Source organism: Salvelinus fontinalis, chromosome 22 (assembly GCF_029448725.1).
Source record: "Salvelinus fontinalis isolate EN_2023a chromosome 22, ASM2944872v1, whole genome shotgun sequence".
NCBI lineage: Eukaryota > Metazoa > Chordata > Actinopteri > Salmoniformes > Salmonidae > Salvelinus > Salvelinus fontinalis.
The window spans coordinates 36,237,550-36,259,792 of NC_074686.1; the positions used below are offsets into that span (position 1 = coordinate 36,237,550).

The 22,243-nt window shown below is 42.4% G+C and overlaps 1 protein-coding gene across 1 annotated transcript in view; it reads right to left on the reverse strand.

Annotated features, from left to right (window-relative positions):
* LOC129820347 (unconventional myosin-Ig-like) overlaps positions 1–13,353 on the reverse strand; it is a 73,597-nt gene extending 60,244 nt beyond the window's left edge. The window contains exons 1-4 of the mRNA XM_055877414.1: positions 13,259–13,353; positions 7,693–7,901; positions 4,102–4,195; positions 1,646–1,811 (exon numbers count right to left, since the gene is read on the reverse strand). Of these exons, the coding sequence (XP_055733389.1) occupies positions 1,646–1,811; positions 4,102–4,195; positions 7,693–7,901; positions 13,259–13,353 (564 nt within the window). The remainder of the gene's footprint in view (positions 1–1,645; positions 1,812–4,101; positions 4,196–7,692; positions 7,902–13,258) is intronic.
* Positions 13,354–22,243: the final 8,890 nt, after the last annotated feature.

Consider the following 22,243-nt stretch of genomic DNA (forward strand, 5'->3'; position numbering starts at 1 on the left):
CACACACACACACACACACACACACACACACACACACACACACACACACACACACACACACACACAGAGCGAGAGAGCGAGACCATGATAGTTGAACTATAACCATAACCTCAAATACAAGACAAGAGAACAGAGAAATATCGGGGGGTTATTTCTGTTCAGTGAGAATGGATGAGTCCATCGTTCACACAGCCCCACAGTGTCAGATGGTGTGTTAGCTGGCTCAAAGAGAAGATGAACGCAGCAGTCATTATGAGCCCCCCAGGTGAGCCATTCATTATCAGAATCAGAACTAACAGGGTGGAATTCACAGGAACATCTATTCACGGACTCACTCTCTCTCTCTCATGTCTCTGTTTCACCACCTTGATCAAACATTTATGTTCAAGTATGAAATGGAAAGTAGAAAGTGGATAACTTTTCAGAAGAAGGTCACAGAAACAGACACATACTGTATTAAGAGTATTCCCTGACTAAAAAAAAAGCATGTTCAATCTCCACTGAAAGTGCTTTCTAGTCCAGGACAAGGCTTAATCTATGTCTGGTAAACTGGCCCTATAAATCTGCCTTTAAAGTAACTGCCCAGTGTTCCCAGATTTCCATGAAATATGACCTGTCATTATTTACAATATGAGTGAAATAGTTCTTCCAGAACATTTCAATGAGGCATGTTAAAGCAACTTTTCTGTGTTAGAATGGTGTGGGTGTGTACCGGTCATTCAATTATTAATACGAGTAGACCGCTGATTGAAACCGTCTGTTTGAGAAGGGGGTATTTAAAGTGCTTTTATCCAAATTATGTTTTGGCCACAAATACGAGTATAGGATGAGTCAACAACAATATTTGGATATGAGTTAACCCTTTACACTCAGGGGAATTAGCCAATATGGATATGGCCAAATGTAAATGTTTCTTACAGAGAAAATAGGAAAATGCATAAGCATAGTTGGAATTGAAAGGGTTTGGAGATTCTGGGAAAACTATTAGATCAAAGGGGTCATGAGTGCATTCAGGTACGTGTTGCGCTGCAAATGTTCTTCACAATAAACAAACACAGGTTCATTGTGTTCAGAACAACCCAGGCTATGACGTGACCTTGTAGCTGTACATCAAACACAGTGATCATGAACATTGACACCCGTACTTGACATGAGTTTTATGACATGGAAATGTTAAGTGCATGTTGGACTCGCGGGGGTTTGGCTTGCTTGTATGACGTCAAAGCGGCATTTATTATAATCCTCAACATCTTATCTTTCAAAATACATAGTCCTCTTAATTTACAGCATTTCCCGTACTCACAACAACAACAAAAACATTTGCAAAAGTTGCCCAATTGCCAGGAGGGATGGGGGCAACTTCTTGTCGTGTGCAAAACGTCTGTCAGTCAAAACCCACACAGAGCTGTGGAGCGCAGAGCCTGAGCTCTGACGTCATTTATAGCATGTTACTGTACAGCCACTGTGTTCCAATTTATGCGCTTATCAGTGCCCAGATCTGGTATTTTCAAACCGTATACGGTTAACAGAATATTAACGTAAGCTGTCCAATCAAATCTCTTCTCCTATGTCCCTTCCTTGACTCCAAGTCAAGGTCCAATCACTGTCTGTCTCTCACCATCCTGTCCAATCACATTGTTCTCACCTTCTCCAGTAGGTAGTTGTTAATATGTCCGCCGGTGGGGTCGCCGTTGAAGTTGAAGTTGATGTCCATGTACTTGCCGAAGCGGCTGGAGTTGTCGTTGCGGTTGGTCTTGGCGTTACCGAAGGCCTCCAGCACACAGTTGGACTTCAGCAGAACGTTCTTCACACTGCGTCACAGAGGAGAGTGTGGTCATCATGGATAACAGCAATAGCAGATGACAATGTGTCCCAAAGATTGACAAGAAGAAGAGGAAGAGAAAGAGGTGCATAAGAAGTTCTTCCATTGTCAATTTTTTTTATCTCGGCATCCAGAACAAAAATCAGCTCGGGCTATCACTAAAGGTTAATGATGAATTGATTCTTCTCAAATCAAATCAAATTGTATTCGTCACATGCTTCGTAAATTACAGGTGTAGACTATTAGTGAACTGCTGACTTACGAGCCCTTCCCAAGAATGCAGAGAGAAAAATATAAATATACCAAAAAATAATAACACAAGCAATAAATACACAATGAGTAACAATACCTTGGCTATATACACGGGGTACCAGTACTGAGTCGATGTGCAGGGGTACGAGGTAATTGAGGTAGATATGTACATATAGGTAGTGGTAAAGTGACTAGGCAACAGGATAGATAATAGACAGTAACAGCAGTATACTGTAGGTAGGGGTAAAGTGACTAGGCAACAGGATAGATAATAGACAGTAACAGCAGTATACTGTAGGTAGGGGTAAAGTGACTAGGCAACAGGATAGATAATAGACAGTAACAGCAGTATACTGTAGGTAGGGGTAAAGTGACTAGGCAACTGGATAGATAATAGACAGTAACAGCAGTATACTGTAGGTAGGGGTAAAGTGACTAGCCAACAGGATAGATAATAGACAGTAACAGCAGTATACTGTAGGTAGGGGTAAAGTGACTAGGCAACAGGATAGATAATAGACAGTAACAGCAGTATACTGTAGGTAGGGGTAAAGTGACTAGGCAACTGGATAGATAATAGACAGTAACAGCAGTATACTGTAGGTAGGGGTAAAGTGACTAGGCAACAGGATAGATAATAGACAGTAACAGCAGTATACTGTAGGTAGGGGTAAAGTGACTAGGCAACTGGATAGATAATAGACAGTAACAGCAGTATACTGTAGGTAGGGGTAAAGTGACTAGGCAACAGGATAGATAATACACAGTAACAGCAGTATACTGTAGGTAGGGGTAAAGTGACTAGGCAACAGGATAGATAATACATAGTAACAGCAGTATACTGTAGGTAGGGGTAAAGTGACTAGGCAACAGGATAGATAATACATAGTAACAGCAGTATACTGTAGGTAGGGGTAAAGTGACTAGGCAACAGGATAGATAATACATAGTAACAGCAGTATACTGTAGGTAGGGGTAAAGTGACTAGGTAACAGGATAAATAATAAACACCAGTTTCCAGTTGTCAGGGATACAGTGTTTTCAACCTAACTACGGTTTCCCCTGTAAAAAGGATGTGGGGATTCAGCTCAGACGACATTTTACGCCTGCTACATTAGGTTAATGCAGATAGTCCATGTAGCTATTTGGTGAACTATTTAGCAGTCTTATGGCTTGGGGGTAGAAGCTGTTCAGGGTCCTGTTGGTTACAGACTTGGTGCATTGGCACCATTTTCTGTGCGGAAGCAGAGAGTACAGTCTATGACTTGGATGGCTGGAGTCTTTGGCAATTTTTAGGGCCCTCCTCTGACACAGCCTGGTATAGAGGTCATGGATGGCAGGGATCCCGGCCCCGGTGATGTACTGGGCTGTACACACCACCCTCTGTAACGCCTTGCGGTCGGATGCCAAGCAGTTGCCATACCAAGCAGTGATGCAGCTGGTCAAGATGGTCTCAATATGTACAACATTTTATTATTTAATCTTTATTTAACTAGGCAAGTCAGTTAAGAACAAATTCTCAATGGTGCAGCTGGGGAAAAAATGTAGGATCTGATGGCCCATGCCAAATCTTTTCAGCCTCCTGAGGGGGAAGAGGCGCCATCTTGTCTTCTTCACGACTGTGTTAGTGTGTGTGTGGATCATGTTATTTCCTTAGTGATGTGGACACAAAGGAACTTGAAGCTCTCGACCCGCTCCACTACAGTCGCGTCGATGTGGATAGGTGCGTGCTCTGCCCTCCGTTTCCTGTAGTCCACGATCAGCTCCTTTGTCTTGCTGACGTTGAGGGAGAGGTTGTTGTCCTGGCACATCCTCCCTATAGGCTGTCTCTGACCTCCTCCCTGTAGGCTGTCTCTAACATTCTGACATTTCAACTGATGCAGCATATGCTGTATGTTTTTCCAGAATCTCCACCCTAACCCCGTCAAATATATAGTGTTATTTAACAGGGGACAAGCAAGGCTCCTTTAGAACCTCCTCAGAACCCACTGACACCTCCTGGTTGACCTTTAACACTGATGACTCACCTCTCGACCTCTGCTCTCTGGCTGGGGTTGGTGATGGCTGCGATGTACTGCATGATGTACTTGCTAGCCTCTGTCTTTCCTGCGCCACTCTCACCTGGGACACACAGACAGCTCACAACATCTACATGTATGTAGCACTTCATGTACATTACTAGCGGATTTTGCAACCAGATACAGTATATATTAGTAGATATACAGTACCAGTCAAACGTTTGGACATATCTACTCATTCAAGGGTTTTTCTTTATTTTTGCTATTTTCTACATTGTAGAATAATAGTGAAGACATCAAAACTAGGAAAAAACACATATGGAATCATGTAGTAACCTAAAAAGTGTTAAACAAATCAAAATATATTTTAGATTTTAGATTCTTCAAAGTTGCCACACTTCACCTTGACAGCACACTCTTGGCATTCTCTCAACCAGCTTCACCTGGAATGCTTTTCCAACAGTCTTGAAGGAGTTCCCACATATGTTGAGCACTTGTTGGCTGCTTTCCTTCACTATGCGGTCCAACTCAACCCAAACCATCTGAATTGGGTTGAGGTTGGGTGATTGTGGAGCCCAAGTCATCTGATGCAGCAATACATCACTCTCCTTCTTGGTCAAATAGCACTTACACAGCCTGAAGGTGTGTGTTGGGTCATTGTCCTGTTGAAAAACAAATGATAGTCCCACTGAGCGCAAACCAGATGGGATGGCGTATCGCTGCAGAATGCTGTGGTAGCCATGCTGGTTAAGTGTGTCTTGAATTCTAAATAGATCATTGACAGTGTCACCAGCAAAGCACCCCCACACCATCGCACCTCCTCCTCCATGCTTCACGGTGGGAACCACACATGCGGAGATCATCCGTTCACATACTCTGCGTCTCACAAAGACACGGCGGTTGGAACCAAAAATCTCAAATTTGGACTCTTCAGATTTCCACCAGTCTAATGTCCATTCCTTGTGTTTCTTGGCCCAATCAAATCTCTAGTGGTTTGTTAGCAGCAATTCGACCACGAAGGCCTGATTAAAGCAGTCTCCTCTGAACAGTTGATGTTGGGATGTGTTTGTTACTTGAACCCTGAAGCATTTATTTGGGCTGCAATTTCTGAGGCTGGTAACTCTAATGAACTTATCCTCTGCAGCAGAGGAAACTCTGGGTCTTCCTTTCCTATGGTGGTCATCATGAGAGACAGTTTCATCAAAGCGCTTGATAGTTTTTGTGACTGCACTTTTATGTGACTGCAAATTTTGCGGATTGGCTGACCTTCATGTCTTAAAGTAATGATGGACTTTCGTTTCTCTTTGCTTATTTGAGCTGTTCTTGCCATAATGTGGACTTGGTCTTTTACCAAATAGGGCTTCTGTATACCACCCCTACCTTGTCACAACACAAGTGATTGGCTCAAACGCATTACGAAGGAAAGAAATTCCACAAATTAACAAGGCAAACCTGTTAAATGAAATGCATTCCAGGTGACTACCGCATGAAGCTGGTTGAGAGAATGCCAAGAGTGTGCAAAGCTGTCATCAAGGCAAAGGGTGGCTACTTTGAAGAATCTCAAATCTATTTTGATTTGTTTAATACACATATGATTCCATATGTGTTATTTCATAGTCCTGATGTCTTCACTATTATTCTACAATGTAGAAAATAGTAAAAATAAAGAAAAATCCTTGAATGAGTAGGTGTGTCCAAACTTTTGACCTGTACTGTATACATTTGCACTTCTACGATATAAGATCACTTGTTGTAAATTGAAGTTTAATTATGGCATAAATCCACCTTAACTTAAGGATCGTAACCTTTTTTAATTTTTTCACCTAAAATGACATACCCAAATCTAACTGCCTGTAGCTCAGGACCTGAAGCAAGGATATGCATATTCTTGATGCCATTTGAAAGGAAACACTTTGAAGTTTGTGGAGATTTGAAATTAATGTAGGAGAATATAACACATTAGATCTGGTAAAAGATACATGCATTCAATTATTTATTTTTTTAACGCAAGAGAAAGGCCATGATGTATTATTCTATCCCAAGCGCAATTTAGATTTTGGCCACTAGATGGCAGCAGGGTATGTGCAAAGTTTTAGACTGATCCAATGAATCATTGCATTTCTGTTTTAAAAATTGTATCAAGATTGCCAAATGTGCCTAATTGGTTAATTAATAACGTTTCAAGTACATAACTGTGCACTCTCCTCAAACAATAGCATTGTTTACTTTCACTGCAATAGCTACTGTACATTTCTGCCAACATCAGATATGTCTATGTCCTGGGAAATTGTCTTGTTAATTACAACCGAATGCTAATCACATTTGCCTACTTTAGCTCAACCGTCCCGCACGGGACTCACCTATCCTGTAGAGGTTTTGAAGTGTGTCTCTACTGTCAGTCACCAACCATGATGTTACTCTTCCTCTTTATGTGACTAATGTAAGCAGGTTGACATTTATTGTCATGAGTCTTATCCTGGAGGCAGAACTGAGTAATTTCCCTTAGATAAGCCAGCTGCAAAGTCTAAATTGGCTATATTGTCAAATTCATGATTTTTTATTAAATTCTTTGGCTTAATTTAAGGTTAGGGTTAGGCATTAATGTGTTTAAGGTTAGGGTTAGATTTAAAATCCGATTTTATGACTTTGTGGGTGTGCCAGCTAGGGACCACTCTGCAGAGCTGCCTCCAGAACGAGGTTTGTGAAGAAAAACGCTAACCTGCTATAAGTACACACAGCAGATGATGAAACAGCACATTATGAGTTAGTGCAACTAAGAAAAGCCCATTGCACCAACAGTATGTGGAGACCAATACGCATCATGTTCTGGAGAAGTGAGGAACTGATAACCAGTCACATAGACAGTGACAGACAGAATGGTGTGATGATGTTTGCATAAAGTGATTGCGGGCCTCTTTTTGTTATTTAGTGAGCAGAACACAGATATTTAGTGAGCAGAACACAGATATTAAGTGAGCAGAACACAGATATTTAGTGAGCAGAACACAGATATTTAGTGAGCAGAACACAGATATTTAGTGAGCAGAACACAGATATTTAGTGAGCAGAACACAGATATTTAGTGAGCAGAACACAGATATTTAGTGAGCAGAACACAGATATTTAGTGAGCAGAACACAGATATTTAGTGAGCAGAACACAGATATTTAGTGAGCAGAACACTGAGATGTTTAGTGAGCAGAACACTGATATTTAGTGAGCAGAACACAGATATTTAGTGAGCAGAACACAGATATTTAGTGAGCAGAACACAGATATTTAGTGAGCAGAACACAGATATTTAGTGAGCAGAACACAGATATTTAGTGAGCAGAACACAGATATTTAGTGAGCAGAACACAGATATTTAGTGAGCAGAACACAGATATTTAGTGAGCAGAACACAGATATTTAGTGAACAGAACACAGATATTTAGTGAGCAGAACACTGAGACGTTTAGCCAGATAAGATCTGAACTATCCGTTCACCATGCTCTCTGACCCTCTCAGAACCAGCTAACCAAGGTCAAACAGGCTTGCAGGACTAAAGGAGGTAAATTATGATGATGATTGGAGTGTGAGGTGTTGTGTGAGACAGACCTGAAACGACGATGCAGGTGTCTTTGGCTCGTCTCTTCATGGCCTTGTACGCAGCGTCGGCCACAGCGTACAGGTGGGGTGGGTTCTCGTACAGCTCCCGGCCGCGGTAAGCGTTGATGTCCTCCTTCCCGTAGATGTCCATCTGTTTGTAAGGGTTGACTGACACCACCCCCTCTCCTATGAAGGTGTAGATACGGGCTTTCTCAAACCTGCCAGGCACACAGACAAACACAGAGACAGAGCTGACGTTATTTTAGCTATTTGAAGTATGGTTTTAGCTTTTTTTTTTTTTTTTGAAAAGGCTTGAATTTTAACTATCAAAATAGAAATGTAGGAAAACATAACAAATCCTTTTGATAATAATCATTTGTGCCACAGAAATGCTTCCTACACACACTCAAACCACATTCAATAAGGTTCCACCCTATCAACACCTTGCCCATTGTGGTGAGAGCAATGTTTACACAGCAACAGGGTAGGCCATTTCACAGAGACACACCCTAATGTAAAAAAACAACAACATATTTGAGCATCTAAACTCAAACCTCCCACTCTCACCTACTCTCAAAACGGACCCCCCCCCCCCCCCCCCCTAAAAGCATAGGAATTGACGTGGATGGGAAGTGAGAACAGAAAGTATGTACAAATTGTGTCTGAAGAGGAGGAGCTTCCTCCACCTATCCTTCTGATATTAAACATAATTGCCTACTTCTGTGCAGAAATGTAGGATGTACATTACAAGTTACAATAATCAACTCCATGACCTGCTAAACAAAAAATATCTATCACAACCTGTGATAACCATCACGGGTACAAACAGTCATTTAGATCATTATACTAAGACTTAGATCTTAGAGCCACTGGAACTGTTAATGGCAGCCGCTGGTCCTAATAGTAATTTCCCAAAGCGGACAAATAAAGTTGTTTCAATTGAATCCTACGGGTATTATTAGAGGAAACTTTTCTTTCTCTTCAACCTCTTTCTAGCTGACTGTTACTGCAGACGTTGACATGGGGTCAGGCCGGGCATGATTACAACTAATGGGAACTTCGGGGAATTAAAAATATGGTGTATACACCATCAAGGGCTGAGGCCCCTGGCGTGTCTGCTAAGCCCCAGAAGGTCCTCCAACTAATAAACAGCATGTTTTACTACTACTGTGAAATACTCTTAACTCCTTGTAAACTTCACACGGGATTCTGAAGATGACGGCATTGCAGACTAATTGTTTATATGTGGTTTCTCACTGTCTCAAGGAAAAGGCATGTCCCGACTTTACCAAACTTAAAATCCGTCTGTCTGCTTTGGCAATGTAAACATATGTTTCCCATGCTAAGAAAGCCCTTTGAATTTAATTAAGAGAGAGAGAGAGATAAATAATTAAATAATGGTCAGGTGCAGCAAAGAAAGACTTGGCCTTAACTGAAAACACAGAACTAACATCCACAACATGTATGATAGTCATTCATGGTTCAGGGGTTGAGGATAAATTATCTACTTCTCTTCTAGTCTTTTTAAAGAAACATTTTGTGTGTTGAAAAAGCTTAATCACCACTTGTATAATATATTTGCATACACCACCAACAGACATACATACCCCACCAGACACACCATTATGAGTTTCTTCATGGTACCCAAACCAAAAAACAGATTTAATGCATCACTCAGTATTGAATAGAGCCCTGTCGTCATGGAATGCTCTGCCACCAGAGGTTAGTCAGGCAAATTTAGCTTTAAAAAACAGATACAAATGTGTCACACCCTGATCTTTTTCACCTGTCTTTGTGCTTGTCTCCACCCCCCTCCAGGTGTCGCCCGTCTTCCCCATTATCCCCTGGGTATTTATACCTGTGTTCTCTGTTTGTCTTTTGCCAGTTCGTTATGTTTGGTCAAGCCTACCAGCGGTTTTCCCTCTGCTCCTGTCTCTTGTTTGTTCCTGCTTTCTAGGTTTCCCGGTTCTGACCTTTCTGCCCGCCCTGAGCCTGCCTGCTCTCCTGTACCTTTGCCCCACTACTCTGGATTACGGACCTCTGCCTGACCTGACCCTGCCTGCCGTCCTGTACCTTTCCCCCACTGCTCTGGTTACCGACCCCTGCCTGCCTTGACCTGTCGTTTGCCTGCCCTGTTGCTGTAATAAACCTTGTTACTTTGAGACAGTCTGCATTTGGGTCTTACATGAAAAGTGATACAAATGCATCATGTATCTCAGCGCCTCTCCTCTTCTAAAGATCTAATCGAACTGAACTGTATATATAAATATGTACTGTATATTTTAATAGTGTGTAAATAGTATTTTTGTTGTCTCTCGGTGTCTTTTCAATAAATCATTTTTTATTTAATGTAATACCTCATGTTGTTCTTGTCTAGTACTGTTCTGTTCTGTACTTTGTCATGTATTTCTATGTTTTATGTGGACCCCAGGAAGAGTAGCTGCTGCATGTGCAGTAGCTAATGGGGATCCGAATAAAGTAAACACTGCACCCAAAAATAGAGGACAAAAGGTCACCCGATTCACTTGAACTCAACACAATACATCACTGCACCCAAAAATAGAGGACAAAAGGTCACCCGATTCACTTGAACTCAACACAATACATCACTGCACCCAAAAATAGAGGACAAAAGGTCACCCGATTCACTTGAACTCAACACAATACATCACTGCACCCAAAAATAGAGGACAAAAGGTCACCCGATTCACTTGAACTCAACACAATACATCACTGCACCCAAAAATAGAGGACAAAAGGTCACCCGATTCACTTGAACTCAACACAATACATCACTGCACCCAAAAATAGAGGACAAAAGGTCACCCGATTCACTTGAATTCAACACAATACATCACTGCAACAAAAAAAAAACAGTCACGAAGAGAGCGAATAGAGCATAGAAAAGTAGGTGTCACTAACTAAATGAGTTTGGTCTCAGGTCTTTACCAATGATGCAATGACGGTTTCTATGCATCTATTTATGTGACTGTTTCTAAGGCGGAACCGTATATGTTCATATCGCAACCACTGAGAGAGGGTGGGAAAGTCAAACGCAAAAAATTGTCATCCTTCTCTCTCTCTCTCTCTCTCTCTCCATGTCAACTTCTTCACTTAGCTTCTTGTACAAACAATAGTTGATAGCACTGCTTTAATCCTCACGTGTGTGTCAATCTAAGTAAAATAATTATTGAAAATCCCCATCAAAATCCTTCAGTTTTAAACTAGATATTTTTTGTTGCATGGGCTGCATCTCAATCCACCGATTCCTCCTATGTAGCCTTCCTCATCTGCGGTGGAAGGTGGCCGAGCTATAAAGGTGTTTAAAAATCGGTCTTCTCACAAAAAACATCCAGACGGGTTTCTTTATGACCTCTACAAGTGTCACAAGACTCGTCTGAAGGTAACACATGAAAACTAATGGAAGTATGGAGGTAGATTTGTGCCAACAAAAATAAGGGGTTAAATATGGGTCCAACCTAAAATATTTCCTGAGCTTTCTTATATCTCATAGATATAGGACAGACACTTCAAAACCTTATCCCTTATTATTTTTTAAATTGACAGTCTTTTTGACTTTTATAAATGTTTTATTCAATGCATTTCTATTGGTAATACTAGTACAGGCAAAATTCAATATTTTATAAAATTGTTTATATATATATATATATATATATATATATATATATATATATATTTGTTTTATACCTAAAGAAGTCCTCAAATTCAAAATCAAATACAGTGCATTCTAAAGTATTCAGACCCCTTGACTTTTCCCACATTTTGTTACATTACAGCATTAATCTAAAATGTATTAAATAGTTTTTTCCCCCTCAATCTATACACAATACCACATAATGACCACATTAAATACCACATTAAATAAAAACCTGATTTATATAAGTATTCAGACCCTTTACTCAGTGCTTTGTTGAAGCAACTTTTGCAGCGATTACAGTCTTGTCTTCTTGGGTATGACGCTACAAGCTTGGCACACTGTATTTGGGAAGTTTCTCCCATTCTTCTCTGCTGATCCTCTCAAGCTCTGTCAGGTTGGATGGGGAGCATCGCTGCACAGCTATTTTCAGGTTTCTCCAGAGATCTTTGATTGGGTTCAAGTCCGGGCTCTGGCTGGGCCACTCAAGGACATTCAGAGACTTGTCCCAAAGCCATTCCTGCGTTGTCTTGGCTGTGTGCTTAGAGTCATTGTCCTGTTGGAAGGTGAACCTTCGCCCCAATCTGAGGTCCTGAGCGCTCTGGACCAGGTTTTCATCACGGACCTCTCTGTACTTTGCACTGTTCATCTTTCCCTCGATCCTGACTAGTCTCCCAGCCTCTGCCACTGAAAAACATCCCCACAGCATGATGCTAACACCACCATGCTTCACCGTAGGGATGGTGCCAGGTTTCCTCCAGATGTGACACTTGGCACTCAGGCCAAAGAGTTCAATCTTGGTTTCATCAGACCAGAGAATCTTGTTTCTCATGGTCTGAGAGTCCTTTACATGCCTTTTTGCAATCTCCAAGCGAGCTGTCATGTGCGTTTTACTGAGGAGGGGCTTTCCTCTGGCCACTCTACCATAAAGGCCTGATTGGTGGAGTGCTGCAGAGATGGTTGTACTTCTGAAATGTTCTCCCATCTCCACAGAGGAACTCTGGAGCTCTGTCAGAGTGACCATCGGATTCTTGGTCACCTCCCTGACCAAGGACCTTCTCCACCGATTGCGCAGTTTGGCCGGGCGGCCAGCTCTCGGAAGAGTCTTGGTGGTCCCAAACCATTTAAGAATGATGGAGGCCACTGTGTTCTTGGGGACCTTCAATGCAGAAGACATTTGTTAGTACCCTTCCCCAGATCTATGCCTCGACACAATCCTGTCTCAGAGCTCTATGGACAATTCCTTAGATCTCCTTAGAACTGGTTTTTTGCTCTGACATGCACTGTCAACTTTGGGACCTTAAATAGACAGGTGTGTGCCTTTCCAAATCATGTCCAATCAATTGAATTTACCACAGGTGGACTCCCAATCAAGTTGTAGAAACATCTCAAGAATGATCAATGGAAACAGGATGCACCTGAGCTCAATTTCGAGTCTCGTAGCAAAGGGTCTGAATACTTATGTAAATATGGTATTTCTGTTGTTTTTTTAATACATTTCCATAATATTCAAAAAAAAGAATAATAATCTTTGTCATTATGGGGTATTGTGTGTTGATTGATGAGGATACATTTTTTTTAATCCATTTTAGAATAAGGCAGTAACGTAGCAAAATGTGGAAAAAGTCAACGGGTCGGAATACTTTCAAAATGTACTGTATTAATCCATGGTATGACCTACCCCAAAGGGGTAGAATTTTAGAGGATAAGGGAGGCACTGAAAAGTTTCCAATGTTACGAGGTTGAGGGGACTGAGGGCTGATAAAGGCATCCATTGTGCCACAACCACCATGACAGCCTCCTCTCATCTCCATCCCTGTGTTGTACCTACTTCCTCGTCCTCAACCTCCACTCCTCGACGGGAGTCGCCATCAGTCCTTACATACTCTCTACCCAAGTCTCTCTACAATTAGGCCTTACCTCAGCTTCAGGTTCTCCATAAACTGCTCTATGTTCACCTCGTCCAGAAGGACAAAATCAGACTTCCCAAACTCCAGGTCTTCCAGCGCCGCCATCCTGACGGACAGACAGAACGACAAAAAAAGATAGAGAGGAACGGAAGTCTCTAGGGGAGAGAGAGAGAGAGTAGAGGACTCTAGGGAAGAGAGAGAGAAGTGAAGGCAGGCAGGCAGAATAGGCTAGTGCTGCTGGGCGCCCGGTAGTGAAAGCGGAGTTGAGGCAGGGTGCCGGGTTGTGGGTGTGGGTGTGGCATAACTCTGTTCTTTTGTGGTGTGGGGTGCTGCTTAGTCAAGTCAATGAGGGCTGTGGTCGGACTCTCTGTTGTGTGTGTGTGTGTGTGTGTGTGTGTGCGTGCGTGCGTGCGTGCGTGTGTGTGTGTGAGAGAGAGTGCGTGCGTGCGTGCGCGCGTGCGGCGGGTATATATATAATGGGACAGCGAAGAACTATCATTAAACACAGAAAACACTTCTGCATCCTCCATCTCCTCTTTCTCTCTTCCTGCCACAGGCCTCCAGACCTCTGTTTCAGAGGAAAACCACTGAGAGAACCGTTGCAGAGGCGTATGACAACAAGAAAGTCACACTGTATCTCTCTTAGCCTCCCCCTCTCTTTTTCCACCTCTCTCTTTTCCTCTCTCTCTCCCCCTCTCTATCTGTCTGTGTATCTATCTATTGTTCTATCTCTCTTTCATAGAAAGACCCCACTCCACAAAGATACTTGATCTGAAATTAAGAAGAAGAAAACCAACTGAACACTGAGACACAGAGGCTCGATCCACTGCCAACAATCTACAATTAGGCCTGTAAATTAGCTGTACATTTTAGGACAAAATGCCCTCTTCTCCTGGGAAGGATCAGGGTATTTCCTGGGAAGGATCAGGGTATCTCCTGGGAAGGATCAGGGCATTTCCTGGAAAAGGATCGGTGTAACATGGCGCCAATAGAGATGGCAGCTTCGCTTCTAGTCCTTAGGAAACTGTGCAGTATTTCATTTTTTATGTATTATTTCTTACATTGTTAGCCCAGGAGACCTTAAGTGATATTACATACAGCCGGGAAGAACTATTGGATATCAGAGAGACGTTAACTTACCAGCACAACCAGCATTACGACCAGGAATAAGACTTTCCCAAAGCGGATCATTTGTCTGCACCTCCCAGAGCATTTGAACTGATTCCAGAGGCCGACCCAAAACAACGCCGCCGGAGGAGAGGGTGCCGGAGTGGTCTTCTAGTGAGGCTTCGGATGTGCACACACCACCCACCGCTTCCGAGTATATTACTTGCTAATGTCCAGTCCCTAGTTAACAAAGTCAACAAAATCAGGGCAAGAGTTGCTTTCCAAAGAGATATCCCGGATTGTAACATACTCTGTTTCAAGGAAACATGGCTAGCTTGGGACATGCTGTCGGAGTCAGTACAGCCAACGGGATTTTCAGTGCATTGCGCCGACAGGAATGAACATCTCTCCAGTAAGAAGGATGGGAGTGTATGTTTCATGATTAACAACTCATGGTGCAATTGTAACAACATACAAGAAATCAAGTTATTTTGTTCACCAGACCTAGAATTCCTCACAATCAAATGCCAAAGGTATTATTTCCCAAGAGAACTCTCCTCGGTTATTGTCACAGGCGTGTATATCCCCCCGCAAGCTGATACCGAGACGGCCATCAAGGAACTTCAATGGACTTTATTTAAACTGGAAACCATATATCCCGAGGGTGCATTTATTTTAGCTGGGGATTTTAACAAAGCTAATTTAAGAACAAGGCTACCTAAATTCTATCAGCATATCGATTGCAGTACACGAACGAGTAACACGCTCGACCATTGCTACTCTAACATTCGCAATGCATACAAGGCCCTCCCCCGCCCTCTTTTCGGCATATCTGACCATGACTCCATCTTGTTGCTCCTCTCCTATAGGCAGAAACTAAAACAGGAAGTGCCCGTGCTTAGGTCTATCCAACACCGGTCTAACAAATCAGATTCTGCGCTTAAAGATTGCTTCGATCACGTGGACTGTGATATGTTCTGGGTAGACTCAGAGAACAACATTGACAAATATGCTGACTCGGTGAGCGAGTTTATATGGAGGTCTATAGGAGATATTGTACCCACTGTGACTATTAAAACCTTCCCTAACCAGAAACTGTGGATTGATGGCAGCATTCGTGCAAAACTGAAAGCACATACCACCGCATTTAATCATGGCATGGAAACTGGGAAAATGGCCGAATACAAACAGTGTAGTTATTCCCTCCGTAAGGCAATCAGACAAGCAAAGTATCAGTATAGAGACAAAGTGCAGTTGCAATTCAATGGCTCAAACACGAGACGTATGTGGCAGAGTCTACAGACAATCACGGATTACAAAAAGAAAACCAGCCCCGTCACGGACATCAACGTCTTGCTTCCAGACAAATTAAACAACTTCTTTGCGCGCTTTGAGGACAATACAGTGCCATCGACGCGGCCCGCTGACAAAGACTGTGGGCTATCCTTCACCGTGGCCAACGTAAGTAAAACATTTAAACGTGTTAACCCTCGCAAGGCTGCCGGCCCAGACGGCATCCCTAGCCGCGTCCTCAGAGCATGCACAGACCAGCTGGCTGGTGTGTTTACAGACATATTCAAACAATCCCTATCCCAGTCTGCTGTCCCCACATGCTTCAAGATGGCCACCATTGTTCCTGTTCCCAAGAAAGCCAAGGTAACTGAACAAAAGGACTATTGCCGCGTAGCTCTCACTTCTGTCATCAAGAAGTGCTTTGAGAGACTAGTCAAGGATAATATCACCTCCACCCTACCTCTCACCCTAGACCCACTTCAATGTACTTACCAATAGGTCCACAGACAATGCAATTGCCATCACACTGCACACTGCCCTATCCCATCTGGATAAGAGGAATACCTATGTAAGAATGCTGTTCATTGACTACAGCTCAGCCTTCAACACCATAGTACCCTCCAAGATCATCATTAAGCTCGAGGCCCTGGGTCAGAACAGTGCCCTGTGCAGTTGGGTCCTGGACTTCCTGACGGACCGCCCCCGGGTGGTAAAGGTAGGAAAAAACATCTCCACTCCGCTGATCCTCAACACTGGGGCCCCACAAGGGTGTGTTCTCAGCCCCCTCCTGTACTCCCTGTTCACCCACGACTGCGTGGCCATGCACGCCTCCAACTCAATCATCAAGTTTGCAGACAACACAGTGGTAGGCTTTATTACCAACAACGACGAGACAGCCTACAGGGAGGAGGTGAGGGCCCTCGGAGTGTGGTGCCAGGAAAATAACCTCACACTCAATGTCAGCAAAACAAAAGAGATGATCGTGGACTTCAGGAAACAGCAAAGGGAGCACCCCCCTGTCCACATTGACGGGACAGCAGTGGAGAAGGTGGAAAGTATTAAGTTCCTCGGTGTACATATCCCCGACAATATGAAACGGTCCACGCACACAGACAGTGTGGTGAAGAAGGCTCAACAGGGCCTCTTCAACCTCAGGAGGCTGAAAATATGTGGCTTGTCACCGAAAACCTTCACTAGCTTTTACAGGTGCACAATCGAGAGCCTCCCGTCGGACTGTATCACCGCCTGGTACGGAAACTGCACCGCCCATAACCGCAGGGCTCTCCAGAGGGTAGTGCGGTCTGCACAAAGCATCACCGGGAGCAAACTACCTGCCCTCCAGGACACCTATAACACCCGATGTCACAAGAAGGCAAAAAAGATAATCAAGGACAATAACCACCCGAGCCAATGCCTGTTCACTCTGCTTCTATCCAGAAGGTGAGGTCAGTACAGGTGCATCAAAGCTGGGACAGAAAGATTGAAAAACAGTTTCTATCTCAAGGCCATCAGATTGTTAAACAGCCATCACTAGCACAGAGAGGCAGCTGCCTACCGACTTGATATCATTGGCCACTTTAACTTCTTCATGATTTTTTTATTTTACCTTTATTTAACTAGGCAAGTCATTTAAGAACAAATTCTTATTTTCAATGACAGCCTACCAGGGAACAGTGTATTAACTGCCTTGTTCAGGGGCAGAATGACAGATTTTTACCTTGGCAGTTCGTGGATTCCATCTTGCAACCTTTTGGTTACTAGTCCAACGCTCTAACCACTAGGCTACTTCCAACGCGACGGTTGAACTAATGTAGGCTAATGTAATTAGCATAAACGGAACAGTAGTCACTTTAATAATGCCACTTTAAGAATATTTACATATCTCGCAATACTTATCTCATATGTACGTATGTACTGTATACTACACTATCTATTCTATATTATCTACTGCATCTCAGCCGCTCTGTCACAGCTCATCCATATATATTTATATATTCTCATCCCATTCCTTTACTAGATTGTGTAGGGTTAGGGTGGTGATATAATGTAGGGTTAGGGTGGTGATATAATGTAGGGTTAGGGTGGTGATATATAATGTAGGGTTAGGGTGGTGATATAATGTAGGGTTAGGGTGGTGATATAATGTAGGGTTAGGGTGGTGATATAATGTAGGGTTAGGGTGGTGATATAATGTAGGGTTAGGGTGGTGATATAATGTAGGGTTAGGGTGGTGATATAATGTAGGGTTAGGGTGGTGATATAATGTAGTGTTAGGGTGGTGATATAATGTAGTGTTAGGGTGGTGATATAATGTAGTGTTAGGGTGGTGATATAATGTAGGGTTAGGGTGGCGATATAATGTAGGGTTAGGGTGGTGATATAATGTAGGGTTAGGGTGGTGATACAGTTGAAGTCAGAAGTTTACATACAGTTGAAGTCGGAAGTTTACATACGCTTAGGTTGGAGTTATTAAAACTACTTTTTCAACCACTCCACAAATTTCTTGTTAACAAACTATAGTTTTGGCAAGTCGGTTAGGACATCTACTTCGTGCATGACACAAGTAATTTCCCAACAATTGTTTACAGAAAGATTATTTCACATATAATTCACTGTATCACAATTCCAGTGGGTCAGAAGTTTACATACACTAAGTTGACTGTGCCTTTAAACAGCTTGTAAAATTCCAGAAAATTATGTCATGGCTTTAGAAGCTTCTGATAGGCTAATTGACATCATTTGAGTCAATTGGAGGTGTACCTGTGGATGTATTTCAAGGCCTACCTTCAAATTCAGTGCCTCTTTGCTTGACATCATGGAAAAATCTAAAGAAATCAGCCAAGATCTCAGAAAAAAAATTGTAGAAGTCTGGTTCATCCTTGGGAGCAATTTACAAATTTACCACATTCATCTGAATAAACAATAGTATGCAAGTATAAACACCATGGGACCACACAGCCGTCATACCGCTCAGGAAGAAGACCCGTTCGTACTTTGGTTCGAAAAGTGCAAATCAATCCCAGAACAACAGCAAAGGACCTTGTGAAGATGCTGGAGGAAACAGTATCTATATCCACAGTGAAACGAGTCCAATATCGACATAACTTGAAATGCCGCTCAGCAAAGAAGAAGCCACTGCTCCAAAACCGCCATAAAAAAGCCAGACTACGGTTTGCAACTGCACACGGGGACAAAGATCATACTTTTTGGAGAAATGTCCTCTGGTCTGATGAAACAAAAATAGAACTGTTTGGCCATAATGACCATCGTTATGTTTGGAGGAAAAAGGGGGACGCTTGCAAGCCGAAGAACACCATCCCAACTGTGAAGCATGAGGGTGGCAGCATCATGTTGTGGGGGTGCTTTGCTGCATGAGGGACTGGTGCACTTCACAAAATAGATGGCGGCATGAGGAATTGAAATTTTGTGGATATATTGAAGCAACATCTCAAGATATCAGTCAGGAAGTTAAAGCTTGGTCGCAAATGGGTCTTCCAAATGGACAATGACCCCAAGCATTCTTCCAAAGTTGTGACAAAATGGCTTAAACACACGTTCTGCTAGCAGAACCCCCCCACAACATTCCGCTGAAAAGGCAGCGCTGGGAAATTCAAAAATATTTTTTTGAAATATGTAACTTTCACACATTAACAAGTCCAATACAGCAAATGAAAGATAAACATCTTGTTAATCTACCCATCGTGTCCGATTTTAAAAAGGATTTACAGTGAAAACACAACATGTGATTACGTTAAAAAACACACAGCAATTTTCCCAGCCAAAGATAGCAGTTACAAAAAGCAGAAATAGAGATAAAATGAATCACTAACCTTTGATGATCTTCATCAGATGACACTCATAGGACATCATGTTACATAATACATGTATTTTTTGTTCGATAATGTGCATATTTATATCCAAAAATCTTAGTTTACATTGTCGCCATGTTCAGAAATGCCTCCAAAATATCCAGAGAAATTGCATCAAATAACAGAAATATTCATCATAAACTTTGACGAAAGATACATGTTTTACATAGCATTAAAGATACACTTGTTCTTAATGCAACCGCTGTGTCAGATTTCAAAAGAACTTTGCGGAAAAAGCAAACCATGCAATAATCTGAGACGGCACTCAGATAGAAACAACATTCCTCCTCCATGTTGGAGTCAACAGAAATACGAAATTACATTATAAATATTCCCTTACCTTTGATGATCTTCATCAGAATGCACTCCCAGGAATCCTAGTTCCACGATAAATTGTTGTTTTGTTCGATAATGTCAATTATTTATGTCCAAGTAGCTACTTTTGCTAGCGTGTTTAGTACACATTTCCAAACGCTTGTGCAAGTCCCGCATAATGTCAGACGAAAACTTCAAAAAGTTATATCACAGGTTGAATAAACTTGTCAAACTAAGTAGAGAATCAATCTTCGGGATGTTGTTATCATATATATCCAATAACGTTCCAACCGGAGCATTCCTTCATGTCTGTAGAAGTTATGGAACGCAAGGCGATATCATGAGGAAAACACATGACCAGGAACTGGCAATCTGCCAGACCACTGACTCATTCCCCTGTCATCCGGCCCCACAACACAGCATAAATTTCATTCAACGTTCTACAGACTGTTGACATCTAGTGGAAGGCGTAGGAAGTGCAAACATATCCATATCTTACAGGGATTTGAACAGGTGATGAGTTGAATATCGACCAGCCTCAGAATTTCCACTTCCTGTTTGGAAGTTTGCCTGCCATATGAGTTCTGTTATACTCACAGACATAATTCAAACAGTTTTAGAAACTTCAGGGTGTTTTCTATCCAATAGTAACAATACTATGCATATATTAGCATCTGGGACAGAGTAGGAGGCAGTTCAATTTGGGCACGGTATTCATCCAAAGTGAAAATGCTGCCCCCTATCCCTAAAAAGTTAAGGACAACAAAGTCCAGGTACTGGAGTGGCCGTCACAAAGCCCTGACCTCAATCCTATAGAAAATTTGTGGGCAGAACTGAAAAAGCGTGTGTGAGCAAGGAGGCCTACAAACCTGACTCAGTTACACCAGCTCTGTCAGGAGGAATGGGCCAAAGTTCACCTAACTTATTGTTGGAAGCTTGTGGAAGGCTGCCCGAAATGTTTGAGCCAAGTTAAACTATTTAAAGGCAATGCTAGCAAATACTAGTTGAGTGTATGTAAACTTCTGACCCACTGGGAATGTGATGAAAGAAATAAAAGATGAAATAAATCATTCTCTCTACTATTATACTGACATTTCACATTCTTAAAATAAAGTGGTGATCCTAACTGACCTAAGACAGGGAATTTCTACTAAGATTAAATGTCAGGAATTGTGAAAAACTGAGTTTAAATGTAATTGGCTAAGGTGTATCTAAACTTCCGACATCAACTGTTTATCTCAATGCATTACCTAAATTGCAACCACGAATCCGCCAATAGAAAAATAAAGAACATAAGCTCTGGTAATATGGATAGCCTAACTATTGAAGCAATGAGCGAGTTGGTTTTCCATGGCCCCGCTACCCCTGGTGGGTGGAGAGTTCTCTTTAGGATCAATGGGATGGTTGAAAAGAAGCAAACAAAGAGGAGGTACTTATGTTTGTCCTGTTTCACATGTGTTCAGTGTGTAACCTGTTCAGTGTGTAGTGTGAAATGGACATGTGTTTTTTTTGTTGCAAATCCCACTCCCCCTGAGACATCCTCAGAAAGTGGGGTCACGGCCAGAAGTCAGTCATTATTGATGGCGAACCTGGAGCAATTAGGGTTAACTGTCTTGCTCAAGGGCAGATCAACAGATATTTCACCTAGTCGGCTCTGGAATTCAAACTAGCAATCTTTCGGTGACTGGCCCAATGCTGTAACCGCTAGGCTACCTGCTGCACCTGGGGCACAGGGCCATGCAAAACAAATTTGCCTAAAACTCGTCTGGCCATCCTCTTTCAGCTCGAGAAAGTGGATTTCTACTGGTGCGGGCGTTTAACAGGAAGCCTCATGTCTCTCATTGATTAAACAACACAATGCAGTAACACTGCTAAAGCCAATTTAACAATATGTCAATCAAGAGGTTGCTCTGGAGACAGTGTTCTGTGTGTGACTTTTACTTCCTGAAGTGCACTGGAGTGTTGTTTTTGCTTCTCGGAAGGCTTGATTATCAGTGAGCATTCTAAAAGTGATCTATGCCATTTAAAGTACTTATAATAGACTGCACTACCACTCACCTCCTAACCTGCTCAATTCTGATCACTACTTCCTCTCTCTGTCAGTGTGCGTTGTGTTGTGTCATGTCGACTGCGTGGGGCCACCTCACTTCCTGCTCAGGAAGGGACGCAGAGGGCAGGCTGGTGAGCACTTCCTCTCTCATCTGCTTCTGGGTCCATCACCATTCACAAAACTCCGGTGTCCAGATGTTAACACTCAGAATCAGTCTGACAAGAACAAGCACAGTACTAAGGCAGATACTAAGGCAAACGCATGGACCCAGACTGCCATAGTAACAGACTTCCATAGTAACAGACTGCCATAGTAACAGACTGACGAGAAATGTGGAGACAATGACAAGTCGAAAGGAATT